This window comes from Fundulus heteroclitus, chromosome 3 (assembly GCF_011125445.2).
Source record: "Fundulus heteroclitus isolate FHET01 chromosome 3, MU-UCD_Fhet_4.1, whole genome shotgun sequence".
Classification (NCBI taxonomy): Eukaryota; Metazoa; Chordata; class Actinopteri; order Cyprinodontiformes; family Fundulidae; genus Fundulus; species Fundulus heteroclitus.
In genome coordinates this window covers 26,622,512-26,636,503 of record NC_046363.1, presented here as the reverse complement: position 1 = coordinate 26,636,503, position 13,992 = coordinate 26,622,512, and the positions used below count along the sequence as shown (strand labels likewise).

The window sequence follows — 13,992 nt, the reverse complement described above, 5'->3', positions numbered from 1 at the left end:
TGTCGGTTGTGAGTTTTAGCGCCATCCTTTGGACAGACATGACAGCAGATCAGCCACAGAGCACAACAGAGGAGGGAAATTGATCCTTTATTTGTCTCCATTGTAGCTGAACTCAAAGGACGAGAGGGGATATGAAGCTCCCGGTTCAGCTGAAACCAGGAGCGAGGAGTTAAACTGAGCTAAGCAGGGTGAATAAGACGCGTGGGACGATAAAAAGGCTGTTTTCCTGTGTGTCAGAGCTTGGTGAAAGTGATCCTCGGAGGAGTCTCGGGCTGCAGGATGAGGGTGACGTTGGTTTTGATGTCCTCTGAGGACGGCACGCTGAGATGGAAGTTCAGGAGGATCTGAACACAGAGAGGAGGATGAAGGGAGGCACGGGGGAGAGGAAGAAAGAGGAGACTTTAGAGAGATTAATCTGTGATTTAGCTTTTTTTTTTCATTTTACGCTGCTTCATCCTTTCACTTACTTTAAATTCAAAATGACAAGTTATTCTTGCTTTGAAAGGTATTTTTAGCAGGTAGAACAATGAGCATGTTTTATTTTTCCAAAACCTTCAGCTCTGCAGCAGGAAAAACTGCACCCTGTTTGGTCTGGATCAATCTGTAAATTACTCATTTATCAACAAGACAGTTTGCTCAGTGAATCTTTAGGTTGGCCATTCCTGCAGAGATAACAGAACAATCACAAAAGAAAACAAAACTAAGGGCTTGTCTGTTTTTTTTGGGTGTTTTTTTTTTTTTGGCCTGATGATGGACAAAGGAAAATGTTGCAGAAGACTCCAGCAGGTACCACGAGTATCTGTGGCTCTATGGGAAGAGTGGTTTTCTTTGAGTGGAGAAAAGCCCTTTATGAATTCAGTTCAGTTATCATTTGCAACAGATTAGTGGGAAATGCCTAAAAAATAACGAATAACAACAATAAACTGATCAAGTCAGGCTTTTAATGGAGGTAATCAATTTTGTGGTGTCCATGAGTCGTTTGATCCATTCTGGTTTCAAGGTGATAATAAAACGAATGATTTAAAAGGCAGGGGTTTTCATTTATTGCTCCTTAATCTCCTCCGTAATTATCCATGCGGGCTCAAATACAAGAATACCCTCCTAATAATAGCAGGTTAAAAGTTGCAGAGAAACCAATTGTTTTTCATGGCCATCAGGAAGCTTCCCACTGAATATTTAACCTCTCTTCCCAGCAGAACTGGTAGAGTTTATTCCCACTGTTTGGTGTTCTGACTCAGAGCAAGCTTCTTTAACACTACCCAACAAGTTTGGAAACGGGATGAGGCCGAGGCCGTTCCAGAAGCCCAACGGTGCTCTGCTTTATCCATTCCTGAGCTAGTTTTAATGTTTGTTTGGGATCATTGTCTCATTTGGAAACCTACATTTTTACCAAGTCCCAACCATCCATCAGTGGATTTAAGGCGAAGCTGAAGAAGTTGCAGTGAAAAAGACTCTCAGCATGATGCGACAACCCCCACTGCTGCAGCACTGTTGCTATTTTTGAAAAGGTCACCTTGAATAATCCAAACATGCATGTCGCCATTGTGACCAAACTGCAAAACCTTTCCCAGAAGGCATTATGCTTGTCTATATAGGCAGCTATTAATGTAATTCAAGCTTGATGGTCTCCATTTGAAGCTTCTTTTTGGCACAGGTCGTGTAAAGCTTGCTTCACTGTGGCGACGTTCCTGAGCCCTGGTGGCCCCTGACTCGTTTTCAACATGCTAACTAGATTCTGGAATAGCCCTGATCTCCACCCGCATGAAAACTATCCGGCCTCGCATAGCAGTGCGTACATAAGGGCTGGGCTTAAAAGTCAGGTCTGTGTCAAGAAAGCAATGAGTTTAAATAAACTCCACCAATCATGGCAAGATGAGAAGTCAAACATTTGGTCAGAATTATACCAGCTCATTGTGGACTGCAATAAAAACCAGTGGTTATTCTGCAACATTTGACAGAATATTAGTGGCTAATATTAGTGGCATGGTTTGTCCATCCATCCTTTCATTGTCTTTTCCGACTCATCCATACAGGGTTGCACTGGAATAAGAGCCGACAATGCATCATTATAAATGTTATGGCATATATGTCCACATTAAGTGCAGGTCAACTTCTTCCACAACAGGGAGGGTTGCACGAACCTGGAAGAAGATGCATGTCCTCAAACGGGAAACAAACACGAGCCACAAAGTAACCTAAATATTACAAAACTTAAAAAAAAAAACTGCCTGGAAAGAGATCTAAAACAAAACGCAAGACCCTGCACACCCATGCGGAGATGCACACACATCCAGCAGAGGAGGAGAGACCCAAAACCAGCAGAACAGGTGGGGGTTGCTGTTGGGGATGGGTGCAAATGTCAACGTATGGGGATCTGGTTATTAGTGTCTTTTAACAGGCAGGACATTTTGCTCCTGTATGGGACAAAAAGAGGACTTTTCCACCTGTTAACAACAGGAGCCAGACTAATGTAGTGCAGATGAACTGAACCCAGCTTCCCCACAGCCAGCTGTGGTACGAATGCTACAAGTACAGCCAAATCTTTAATTGGGTAACAAATATAAATGATGCTGTGAGCTTTAAGGGTTAAATTTAGTATATCTACTAGTATGTTAGCCGACTTTGTGGCTCTGATGCTTTTACTTAAAACAGCTCATTATACATTGGTTAAGGTAGTCGGATCCTCTCTGTTTTTTCACCTCCTAAGCCATTTCAGACCATCTTGCATCACATCCTTGCTTTCTGATCCCCCCCCTCATCCTTGTTCTCCTTCCTCCCTCCCTTCCTGTCTGTCTGCTGTGACTCACATGCATGAGCAAGAGCTGCATCTCGTTCTCAGCAATCCTCCGGCCGACGCACTGCCTCGCCCCAAACCCGAAGGCCAGCGAGCGAAAGCCTTGCCCCTCTCCTTTCCGGCCGTCCTCCTTGGCCCAGCGGCCCGGATCAAAGCGCAGGGGATCCTCGAACACCTGGGAGCTCCGTCCCATCGGGTACAGACAGGCCTGGACCATCGTCTGCAGAGGAGGCGACGAACTCGTAACCATTATATTTATGTGGGAAAGTTAGGAAAGTGATTCAACACTTACCCCTGCAGGTATGTGGTAATTCTGGAGGACGATATCTCTGACGGGATACCGCTGCACCGTGATCCCCACTGGGTACAACCTGACACAAACCAACAAACAGTTACGTTAATTATTTTTTATTTCTACTCATTTGAACCTTTTTCCTGTCAATTAATTTCCAACGTAGCCTCAGGCTGCCTTTTTAATGAAAACACAAGCTGAGATTGTTTGTTTCCTGCTCTGCTGGTCTAAAGGAACAAGTGATTTACACGTCATTACTGCAGGTTATTCCAGGTTCAAAGTCACAGCTGTAGATTTTAAAGATAATTACTGGAAATATTACAAAATAAAATCGTTCGGCTCAGAAGCTTCATGTGATGAGAGGAGATTGTTTGGTTTTGTTGTGTTGTCGATGCATTTTAGCTGTTTATCTTATTACAAAATTAGCCATTGGGCTAAAGGACTGCAACACAAAATAATTTAACATCTTCAAGCTTGTTTCAATGCTTACATTTTGAGAAATTTACCCCCCCCCCCAAATATTCTTTCACTAAAAGTAGGAGTCATAAATCCTTTCCAGTAAACTGCAAATAGAATAAAGTTCAATTAATCATCAGTGACTTTAAAAAAACAAGAGGACTTGATGCATCATTTCACAAGTTTTCACAGAGAATTTAATAATCTAAATTAACTATAAGATTATTTATAAGCCAACACAGATCACTTTGGCTCTATTGAAGTTTTATTTGTGCATTAAAGATCCTGCTGTTCTTTTCATCAGGAGAAAAAACAACAAAATTAAACAAATAGATTTTGACGTCCACAGACCAAACAACATGGTGGAAGATCATTAAGTGCGCTTTGAGGTGGATTTTAATGGGCAAAGATGCCATCTTTGAAGTCAAGAGTAAACTTTTTCATTTGATCTTATAAATGAGACTAATTGTGTAAGCCTTAATGATGTTACAAATGTGGATAAATAGATTTTGTCAATTTTTGAACCACAACTGTGTCGCTTGGAGGATGTTTAGTTAGTTGTATAAATCAGTGGGACTAAAAAAAGAAAAAAAAGAAAAATCTAAATTACAGGTATTGCACCTAGGTACTTAAATTTAATTCAGTTCAGGATTTTTAAAAAGTATAAGTTCATATGTTGTTATCCCTCCTTTGTCTTCTATGATTATTTGATTTCCTATTGGCCTGGACTGTAAATGTAAAATTATATTCTTTATCAGTCAAGTTCCAGCATTCAACAGACAAGCTTTGCATTTTCTTTCCATTTACACCATAAATCTTTAATTAGATCAAGAGCCAAACAGATTGCAGACCTTGTCAGGGAGTTGATCTCCTTTTACTCAAACGTTTGATGCGCTCTCCTTTCCTATGTCCTGTATGACAGCTCTCTGGTAACTGCTGACTCATTGGTATAGCTGGATTTGTGCAGTTATTTGTTTGAGAAAGCCAAATTATTTAATGATTCCATATATTCTCCCTTTAGTGATCTGAAACAAATCTTAATTAATCCTAATTAATTCCAATAATGTAACTGAACTTTATGTTGTATTTTTTTTTTAAAGCCAGAATGGTATAGTCAGTTCTAAAACGTACTTTTTTTGATTGTTTGCTACAAAGTAAAAAAAAAAATGTTGTGTATAATTGCTGATCGATTAAGAAGGTTCCCACAGCGGTGTGCAGAACGTAACAGAACATTAGTAAGCGAGCGTAAATTTGACCGAGTACCTGAGAACCTCCTTGATTGTGGCTTTCAGCAGAGGCGCCCCCTGCAGGGCTTTCTGAGGATCACCGCCGGCCTGCGAGCACGACGTCCTCACCTGCTGTCTCACCTTCTCCTGCACGTCCGGGTTGCGTCCCAGCTCGAACAGAGCAAACTGCAGAGGAACGGCTGTCTGCACGGAGGATCAAATGAGACATGACACGGGCTCGGGCCATGAATGATAATCACGTGGATTAGCAAACACACACAAACACACACACACCGTGTCGACCCCTCCAGCCATCAGCTCAGTGACGTTGGCTTTGATGAGGTCCAAAGATAGCTGCCCTTTCTCCATGAGCTGCCCCAGAACTCCAGTGTACTGGCCCCCAGCCGTCCCAGTCACAGAGCGACGGCCCTGGGAGGACGACAGGCGCTGGTAAGCCCTCTGGATCCTGGCCTCAGCTTGAAGAGTCACAATAGCCGAGTTAGGGAGAAATCTGCAACTGAGCAAAGACGTTTTGGGTGAACTAATCAGTCCCACCGTGGCTGAAGATGTGGTCCCAAGCCGTGGCGTGCTGGGTCCACAGGGGAGCGCCGATGCGGACCAGCAGGCGAGAGGGGAGGTAGAGGAGAGGAGGGGTGGTTGTCAGCATTCGCTCCACCGCCCAGATGAACTTCTGGGACTCCATGGAGGGAGAGGAGGAGAAGAGGCCGATACGTTCCCCGTAGATCACATGGCAGCTGGCTGCAGGGGCGAGGAGGGAAGAGCAGGTGGGGGGGAAGGGGGGGGGGGGGGGGGATTAGACGGTCAGATGGGCGAGAGGGCTCGCCGCTCTTCAAGGTCAGCAAACAACCTAAAACAACAGACACTCAACTGGATAGTAAATCTTCAGGGCGTTCAACTCAATGTTAAGGTCTTCTAAAGGCTATTTTCAGCTTTCTTATATCTGTATTTCCTCCACTTTGTCACATTTCAACCAGGAAGTTGGGGTAATAGTTGATGCAGGAATCATTTCCTATTATCTGTAAAACAAAAGTCTAGAAAGTGTGGTAAGCATTTGTACACAGACCCTTTTATTAATACCCCTAAGTAAAATCCACAGTGACCTGAGTTGAATCCACCTGGTGTGTAATTTAATCTCAATATAAATCCAGCTGTTCTGTGAAGGGGTCTGAGGTTTGTTAGAGAACATCGGTGAACAAACACCATCATGAAGGCCAAGGCACACAGCAGACAAGGTCAGAGAGAAAGCTGTGGAGGTGTTTGAAGCCGAGTTAGGTTATAAAACAATGACCCCCACCTTTTTAATCCATAATCTGAAAATGGGAAGAGTATGACATGAGAGCAAATAGAGCAATAATCAAGAAAATTTGCCAAGACACCCATGGAAACTGTGATGATCAACAGCTCAGGTGGAAAAAACTCAGCACGCCCGTCTTAATCCGGTGTTTAAGGGTCACAAGTCGTGTTGGGGACACAGCAAACAAATGGAAGAAGGTGATCTGGTTAGACGAGACAAAACTTTAAATCTGCAGATCACCCTGAACAACACTCTCTGTGGTGAAGCCCAGTAGTGGCAGCATCACGCTGTTGGGAGGTCCTTCACCCAGCAGCCTGTCAGAGGTGATGGAGCAAATTACAGGTCAATCCTGGGAGAGAAATGATCGTAATCATGCAGCCAGAGCTGAAATGAAATGGTCTCCATCAAAGCTCTTTCATCTGTTACAGTGGCACAGTCAAAGCCCAAAGCCAAATATTTTTTGGCAAGACTTGAAAAAGTGCAGATTACAGATCCTCACCATCCCATCTGACAAAGCTTGGGCTAATTTTGGAAAAACGGATGGCGAAATGTTCCTGTCCCTCATGCAAAACCCGTAGATACGTATCATAAAGGCTGGTTTTAGAAAGTAATGACTCAGCGGGGAGGGCTGAATACTAATGCATGTCACGCTTTTCAGTGAAAAAGTAAAAGATATACATCTTTTTCCTTCCACTTGCTAAATATACACCACTCTGTAGATGCATCTCAAGAATCCCCCAACAAACACACTGAAGTCTGAGGTTGTGATGTGACGAAACGTGAAATTGTTTTGTAGGACTGTTGATGATTATTTCCCCCATGATGTTGTAACGTCATCCATGCACATTTTACACTGGTTTCATTTGTAAATCCTTCCCTGCAAAGAGAAGCTGCAGCCCCGTCTCTCACACATATCCACAGGCTGTCAGACGTTCTTGTGTCATCGTCACGTAAACCTCCTGAGCTGAGTCTCTGCTGAGGCCGTTCCTCCTCTGGCTTTGCACCTTCCCTGTGCTGCGCTCTGTTTAGATCAGAGCCATATGACTGAATCATCAGCTTTACACTCACGCACGCAGAGAGGCACGCGGTACGCTGAGTCACACGGGGGTGGGGGGGGGGGGTTTACACTTGAGAATATGGCGGCAGAGCAGACTGACTGCAGATTTGATCATTTCTGATGTGTGACGACTTCCATACGTCGTGGACGTGTGAACAAAGTGACTCATTAAAATTTGCAGCTGAGTTTGGATTTGTTCGGTGAAGTTCTGATAAACATCTGCATGTTGTGATGTTTCTGTAAGTCGTGTGATTCCTCTGATGTCTCTGAGGAGCCTCCACATCTGCCTTTGTGACGGAAATTACTGATTCTTGGACAGAACGAGAGCCTGTCGAGCCACATCAATAAATCCCCCGTCCTCTACTCCCCTACACTTTTACGCCCTTTACGAGTACTTCAGCTAATAAAAAAAAAAAAGAGTGATTAGGATGCTCCCTGACCTTCCAGCGCGAAGCGGAAAAGGTCAGGACTGGGATCGATGGTGAAGCACCGCTTGCCCTCCTCCCCTCTCCCCTCCCTCTCCACCCTGGCCTGCAGCATCCCACAGAAGTCCTTCGCCACCTCGTCGAGGAGGGGGAGAAAGCGCCTCACGGCAGCGGTCAGCATCACCTCCTTGTTGAGTTGGAGGCGGTCGGATCTCCACTCCTCACCATTCCTGTGTGGAGATGAGGCAGTGAGAAGCATTGGGTCAAACCTTTTGGTTAAAACTTATAGTGGAGCAATAATGTAAGGGATAAAAGATAAAAGAAAGTAGAGTCTTATTTTTGTTGGTCTTCTGCAACCATTTTAACCTTCATTTCTGATTAACACTGACTTCAAGGATGTAGCCTACTGGAGATCCAATAAATCCCTTCAACGTCTTATATTCATTTTTGTTCAGCTCGACTTTGAGTAGGACTGAATGTTTTCTACTATTAGTTATATTACAGCTGCAAAATTCATTGTGTTTTATTGGTATCTTATGTGCCCCAACACTAAATAGTGCTTAGCTGTGAATGGGAAGGAAAAAGGATACATTGGTTATCAACACTTTTTTCTCTGCAGCTCCTCCAGAGTTACCACAGGCCTCTTGGCTGCTTTTCAGATTAAGGCTCTCCTTGCCTGACCTGTCGGTGCAGGTGGAAACCAGGTGTTAGTATGTTTTGGGACCTTGAGTTACAACCTAACCCTGCTTTAAATTTATCAAAATCTTCACTCTGCACCTGTCTACTTTAATCCTTGTCCTCTACGATGCTGTCTGTTCATGGACGCTCTTTAAAATCATAAAGATTATTTCTTCTGCTTCACAATTCTGAACTACGTTGTGTTGATCCATCGCAAAAAAAATCCTAATTAAAGCTTGTGCTGGTGACGTCAGAAACCATGAAATAGGTCAAAGGGTTTAAATACTATGATATAAAGATAAGAACTCGAATGCCAACCTTGGCAAATTCAAACGTGGAATTAAAAATTACAAGCTAGCCTTCAGTCTTTCACTGGAAGGATAAGGTGCAATTTTTGAATGAGTTTGTTATTTTAAATCAAGCGGCACGGTTTATTACCACCATTGAATTTTCAAATGACAAATGTCAGCCACAAAAAGTGCAAAGAAAAAAAAGGGGACAAGAAGTTTGAAAAGGATAGACTTATATAGACGTTTGCTACAATGAACCTAAACTGCAGTATTAATTTAACCTGTGACTTCTCCGTCTGACTAAAGAGCAAAATATGAGCGGAAGATAAGGAGAGAAGGAGCTCAGATGATGCACCTAACCATCTTTACCTGAATTAATTATCTAATTTATATCCTGTAATAAGAAACCCATATCGTTCTGATATACAGTTAAAGGGCTTATGTGTGGGCAAGAGACAATATGGTAAGAATATTTGTTATACTGTATAGAGATCTTAATTAAAGATCTCTCAGATTATATCTAAGAAAGACTAGTTTATAATTAACTTGAAACCTAATTTGCAGATTTCATCAGAAAATTTCTTAATCTGAGTGAAAAAAAGATCTTTATGGGTTTCATTGCACTCTCACCTAGTCAGAAAACAGAATATAGTCAATTATTTGATTTTAATATAAAACGAAAGAAATAATTTCTTCAACTATGTAAAAAATAAAAACAGATTTTTTTTCTGAGGACTATCTCTTTTACAGTCATCCATTTTAAAGACGTTGGACTCTAACATGTCCATAAAATGAATAAATAAATGAATAAAACACTGAAGTCTTGCTATATTGAGACAGATGTCTTGCTATATGCTATATAGACAGATGACACCATCTTTGCATATTTGTTTCAGCATGTTGGCAAAATGAAACCAGTTTTCTTGGCGTGACTGATCTGTTGGCCCAGTGTTATTGCAGTGTTACGCCTGGTGTGACCACGCCGCCCTGTTCATCTGTGATGTTTGCTTTTAAATATGTCTGAGGACAAAGTAAAAATTGGTTGAGTTAAAACTCTGAGATCACCAGACATATTTAACCGTACATATGAAATATTTCATGTTCTGAAATCAAACATGAAGTGCAAAACTGGACCTTTAGGGACAGCAACCAAATTTTGCGCCCTCCTGCCACATCAAATATGTTACTACCCATGCAATCTCTGAGTGGGAAGATGGACCAGAAGGTAAAACATACTGTGCATCTTTTCATCCAACTTGGCTCACTTCTTCTGCAAACATAAACTGCCTTCAGATAAACTTGTCACCGTTTTGCACTGCCATAAGTCTAAAACGTCTCTGCGGACAGAAAGGAAGCTGGTATTTCCACAACAGGAGAGAAGTAAGCACGGACGGCTCACTGACTTGAGGAAGACCCCCTTGCTGTGGTTGCGTATCTCTCGGTGCGTGGCCCACGGCTGCAGGGTCATCCGTCGAGGGTGCAGCCCCTCCGACTGAAACAGCTCGCTTATGTCAGACGGCAGCAAGATGTTTACGCTGCTAATAGTCCCCACCTTTTCCCTTTAATCGTGGACAGAAAAGCTGGTGTAAACACAAATGCACCACATATAGCAAAACCACACTTTTTTTTTTAATCGTTAAGCCGCTCTGTACCTGTAGATGGGGCCGAGGGCATTGAAGGTTTTCTCCATGTGCTTGTGGAGCTGCTGGAAACGATTTTCTCTCCAGAACCTCAGCAGGTTGATCCAGCCATTCCTCCCAGTGTGAGGGATCTCCTCGAAGCCTCTCACCCGTCCATCCAAACCCCCTTTTCTGACCGCTTTCAGAGCTCCTTTACCTCCTTCTAGGTTTGCATGCACCACAGTCCCCGCTGCAGTCATGCTAAACCCCCTTTGAGGTAGAACGCCTAAAAACCTGGACCCAGATGTTCCCTGCACTCTCCTCATGGTCCAACCGAGATGTGCCGGTCACTCTCGCCCAGAGTTGTCAGGGCTGGTTATTTTCCTGCTCTAATTCCAACCTCATAGATCCTTGGATGTGTTTTTTATCGCCACGATGAACCGATAGGAGGCGGTGATTTATTAATCCGAGCGTCAGAGTTCAAGAGAAAGACAACAGAGCCAGAACGTTTGCACAAAACAGAGAAACACCAGCTGGACAACAAAAACGCCTTTAATAAAGGTTTTCACCGAAGCAAATTCTTTCTGCAAGGGTATTTTATTCCTTTTATATGAAACATTTGAACAGCCTAGTCTCTCTTTATAATTAGCTTAACAAAAATGAAGCGATCGACACAAAAGCTTAAAGTTTGGCTCATAAACAGTAAACAGATGTCCTGATAAAACGTTCAGCCCCATCTTTTTTCTTTTTCGATAACACTTACATGTTTCAGATCATCAAATTATCTGAAATATCAGATATAGATAACCTGAGTAAAACCAAAAGGATGATTTTAAATGATTATTTCATTTCAAATCTAACTAACCTTAATTAACTGCAATTGACAATATAAGCTGAGTTTAATTCACCAGCTCCAGCCAGATCTGAACAATGCCCGACCTGAATCAAATATTTTAAACAGGACCTCTCTGGCAGCATGAAGTAAGTTAAAAGACCTCAAAGGCAGCTCATCAGGCTCCAAACTAACATTTCGGGCAGATGAGAACCAAATTCATTAACATCCAGCAGTCTGGAAAGGGGTACAAAGCCATTTCTTGGGCTTTAAAAATCCTTCGTACTGTTGGAAAACACTGACAAACACTTGATGGCATTTGTTTGCTCCGAGGGTGGCAAAACCAATTAGTAGGGTTTAGGGGGCAATTGTCTTTTCACACAGGGTCAGGTTGGTTTGGATAAGAAAAATAAAAAACACATAAATACTCAGGTTATCTTTGTCTGAAATTTAAATTAGTTTGATGATCTGAAACATTTAAGTTTGACAGAAAAAAAGCAAAACATCTGTGAGGGGAGTAAATACTTTTCACTACACTGTACATTTTTTACAATAAGACTGAAAATTGAGTGAAAGAAAAAGTTTAAATTAGAACAACATGAAGGTTAAAACATAAACACTTTACAAACATTTTGCCCTGAGAATCCTTACTTGTGTATAGATCACCCAATTGGATCTATAGAGTTTACTGAGCTCACCACTCAGTTAGCTAGCCTTAAAGCTAGCATCTTTAGCGAGGCTGTAGCCTAGCTTTGCTGCTAAGTATTTAAGCTAATAAAACACAGAAATAGTTATTAATCTATAATAAAATAACAGCCAGTTGTTTCCATCCATGTGTAAGCTAGCTTTAGCAGTGAAACAAAGCTAACCCTACAGGAAGCTAGAATAGCAGCAGCCTATTCAAATGTGCCAAAGCCACAGACCAAGATATGCTAACTTCCCTCAGTACCCACGACACATCCAAAGATACTCCAAATATTTGTGGAAGTGCAAACCCTTATGTAAAATAAAATAATGCAGCATTCACATGAAATCAAGCTATAAAAGGTAGGGTATAAAATGTATTATAGAACAGAACTTTAGTGACAAAGGGATGGTGTGGTTGTACAGTGCTGCTGTGAGCTTATTTAACATGGGAGGAACTGACAGAAAAATAAAATTTTCCTTTCACAAGTACAACCACTTACACAACTATCATCAGTAGGTTGACTGTCAAAAGACATAATTTCAACATATTTTGTCTATGATCAAGATGTTTTAAACAGAAAGTTCGAGGTGGTTTGAGATGCAAATTGTTGTTGTTTTACATGAAAGGTGACGTTGAACATGGATTGCATAAAGCATACACTGCGTGGTGTTTTGGTTAACATTGGGAACCAGTGTTATTGGATTTTTGCTGTAGTAGAGTTTAAAGCTAAAATAACTGATTTATCCAAGTACGCCTTTCATAACGCTCCTATAAGGAGTATTTTAAAGGCCAGTGCTGATTTCCATCCATTTTTCCATCCAGGATTGATATGTAGTGAGATTAATTAAACAAAAATGTAGTATAGTCAAACTAAATAAAAAAAGGAAGAAGTAGGACCGATCAAGCTCTGTGTGTCTCCCATCGTGTGTCTTTGCACCTCCAACAAACGAGAAGTTCCTGGATAATTATTTTGATAATTTGCTTTAAATCGTACATTTACCATTTAATAGCTATTGCTTTAGTTCTATTAATTATCAGCTGAGATGGAAGCTCTTCCATCAGCGAACGACTCAGGTAAATATTTCAGAAATGCCTACTGCTGCAACTTCAAAGCTGCCTATTGACCCTGTTAAAGAACAGCGATAATGTCTTTGTGAAGCGCCGTCACAAATAGACCAACAATTTGACTATGACAGGCTACATTTTTACCCTTTACGGCAAATTTTAAAAAATACCATAAAGATAAAGTGAATGATTATACAAAATCTTACTGACTAGATTGTATATATTCTGCAACTAACTCTTTTTTTTTTCTACGACTCAGAACCGTGTTGGGCTACATGACTGCTGGCATTTACTCTGCACACGTTTTCTTTATCATGGAACAAACTTCTGGGTCGGTGCATCTGAATTATTGTGTGTCTGCTCTCTCTTCCTCCCAAACTCTAGTCGGTTGCAGTAGATGATTAGTCATACTGGGTCGAGGTCTGTTGGAAGTTTCTTCCGGTTAAAAGGAAGTCATTGCTTTCCACTGTCACCCCATGCTTGCTCAGGAGGAGGGATTGTTGCAAAGTCATGCAATCGAATGGGTTTCCTAAGATAGATAATCTTATTTTGGCTATATCATGACGAGGATTGAACTGAAATGAATGCAATCAATTTTGAATTAGTCTATATGGCTTGATTGAAACTATTATTTATGCCCTATCTCTGTATATATAAGTATGATCGCTTTATCTTGTAAAGTGCTTGAAAGGAGATCTTTCGAACTGATTGCATATTTAACATTTTAGATTGCATTTCAATATAATCTAACAGCAATCCACAAGCTTAAGGTCTCCCTCTTTTCCATTTATTTGCAGTTTTTGCATTAAAGTTGTTTTTTTCTTTTGCCAGGTTTATAGCTTATTCACTGCATCCAATTTCATTCTAAAGAACCTTTCCTTTTCGAATGCTTAGAAATCAGTTTTATTTAACATGTAAGTGTTTAATCGTTTTAGTCTAATACTTATAAACTAATTGATTGAAAATAAATCGAATGGCCGTCATTTTGTCAGCAGGTATAATTAAACTGAGCTTCAGGCAGGACTTTTTTTCTGGCTTCATATACAGCACTGGTTACATGACCCGACAAGAGCCTCCATGAGCTGGCGTTGGTGTGGGCGTCCTGCTGAGTTTCCCTCCCGTAAGCACAGCCCTGCTGATGCTGAGGCCTTGGAAGGCGCTCAGCAGGTTGAAGCTGTCGTCCTTGGTTTTGGTTTTAGGATGAATCATCTTGGACAGCTGAGGGGGGAGCGATACTTTGCCGCCAGCAGACCTC

General features: G+C 41.6%; 1 protein-coding gene across 1 annotated transcript; it reads right to left on the bottom strand.

The window, feature by feature from the left end:
- Positions 1–71: 71 nt before the first annotated feature.
- On the bottom strand, positions 72–12,325 carry LOC105928519 (cytochrome P450 11B, mitochondrial). The gene is made up of 9 exons (XM_012865816.3): positions 10,186–12,325; positions 9,937–10,092; positions 7,581–7,795; positions 5,324–5,527; positions 5,063–5,244; positions 4,806–4,972; positions 3,087–3,165; positions 2,808–3,014; positions 72–344 (listed from the first exon to the last, which is right to left on the bottom strand). Exons 1-9 carry the CDS (start codon positions 10,476–10,478, stop codon positions 234–236), a joined length of 1,614 nt encoding a protein of 537 aa, XP_012721270.2. The 5' UTR covers positions 10,479–12,325; the 3' UTR covers positions 72–233.
- Positions 12,326–13,992: the final 1,667 nt, after the last annotated feature.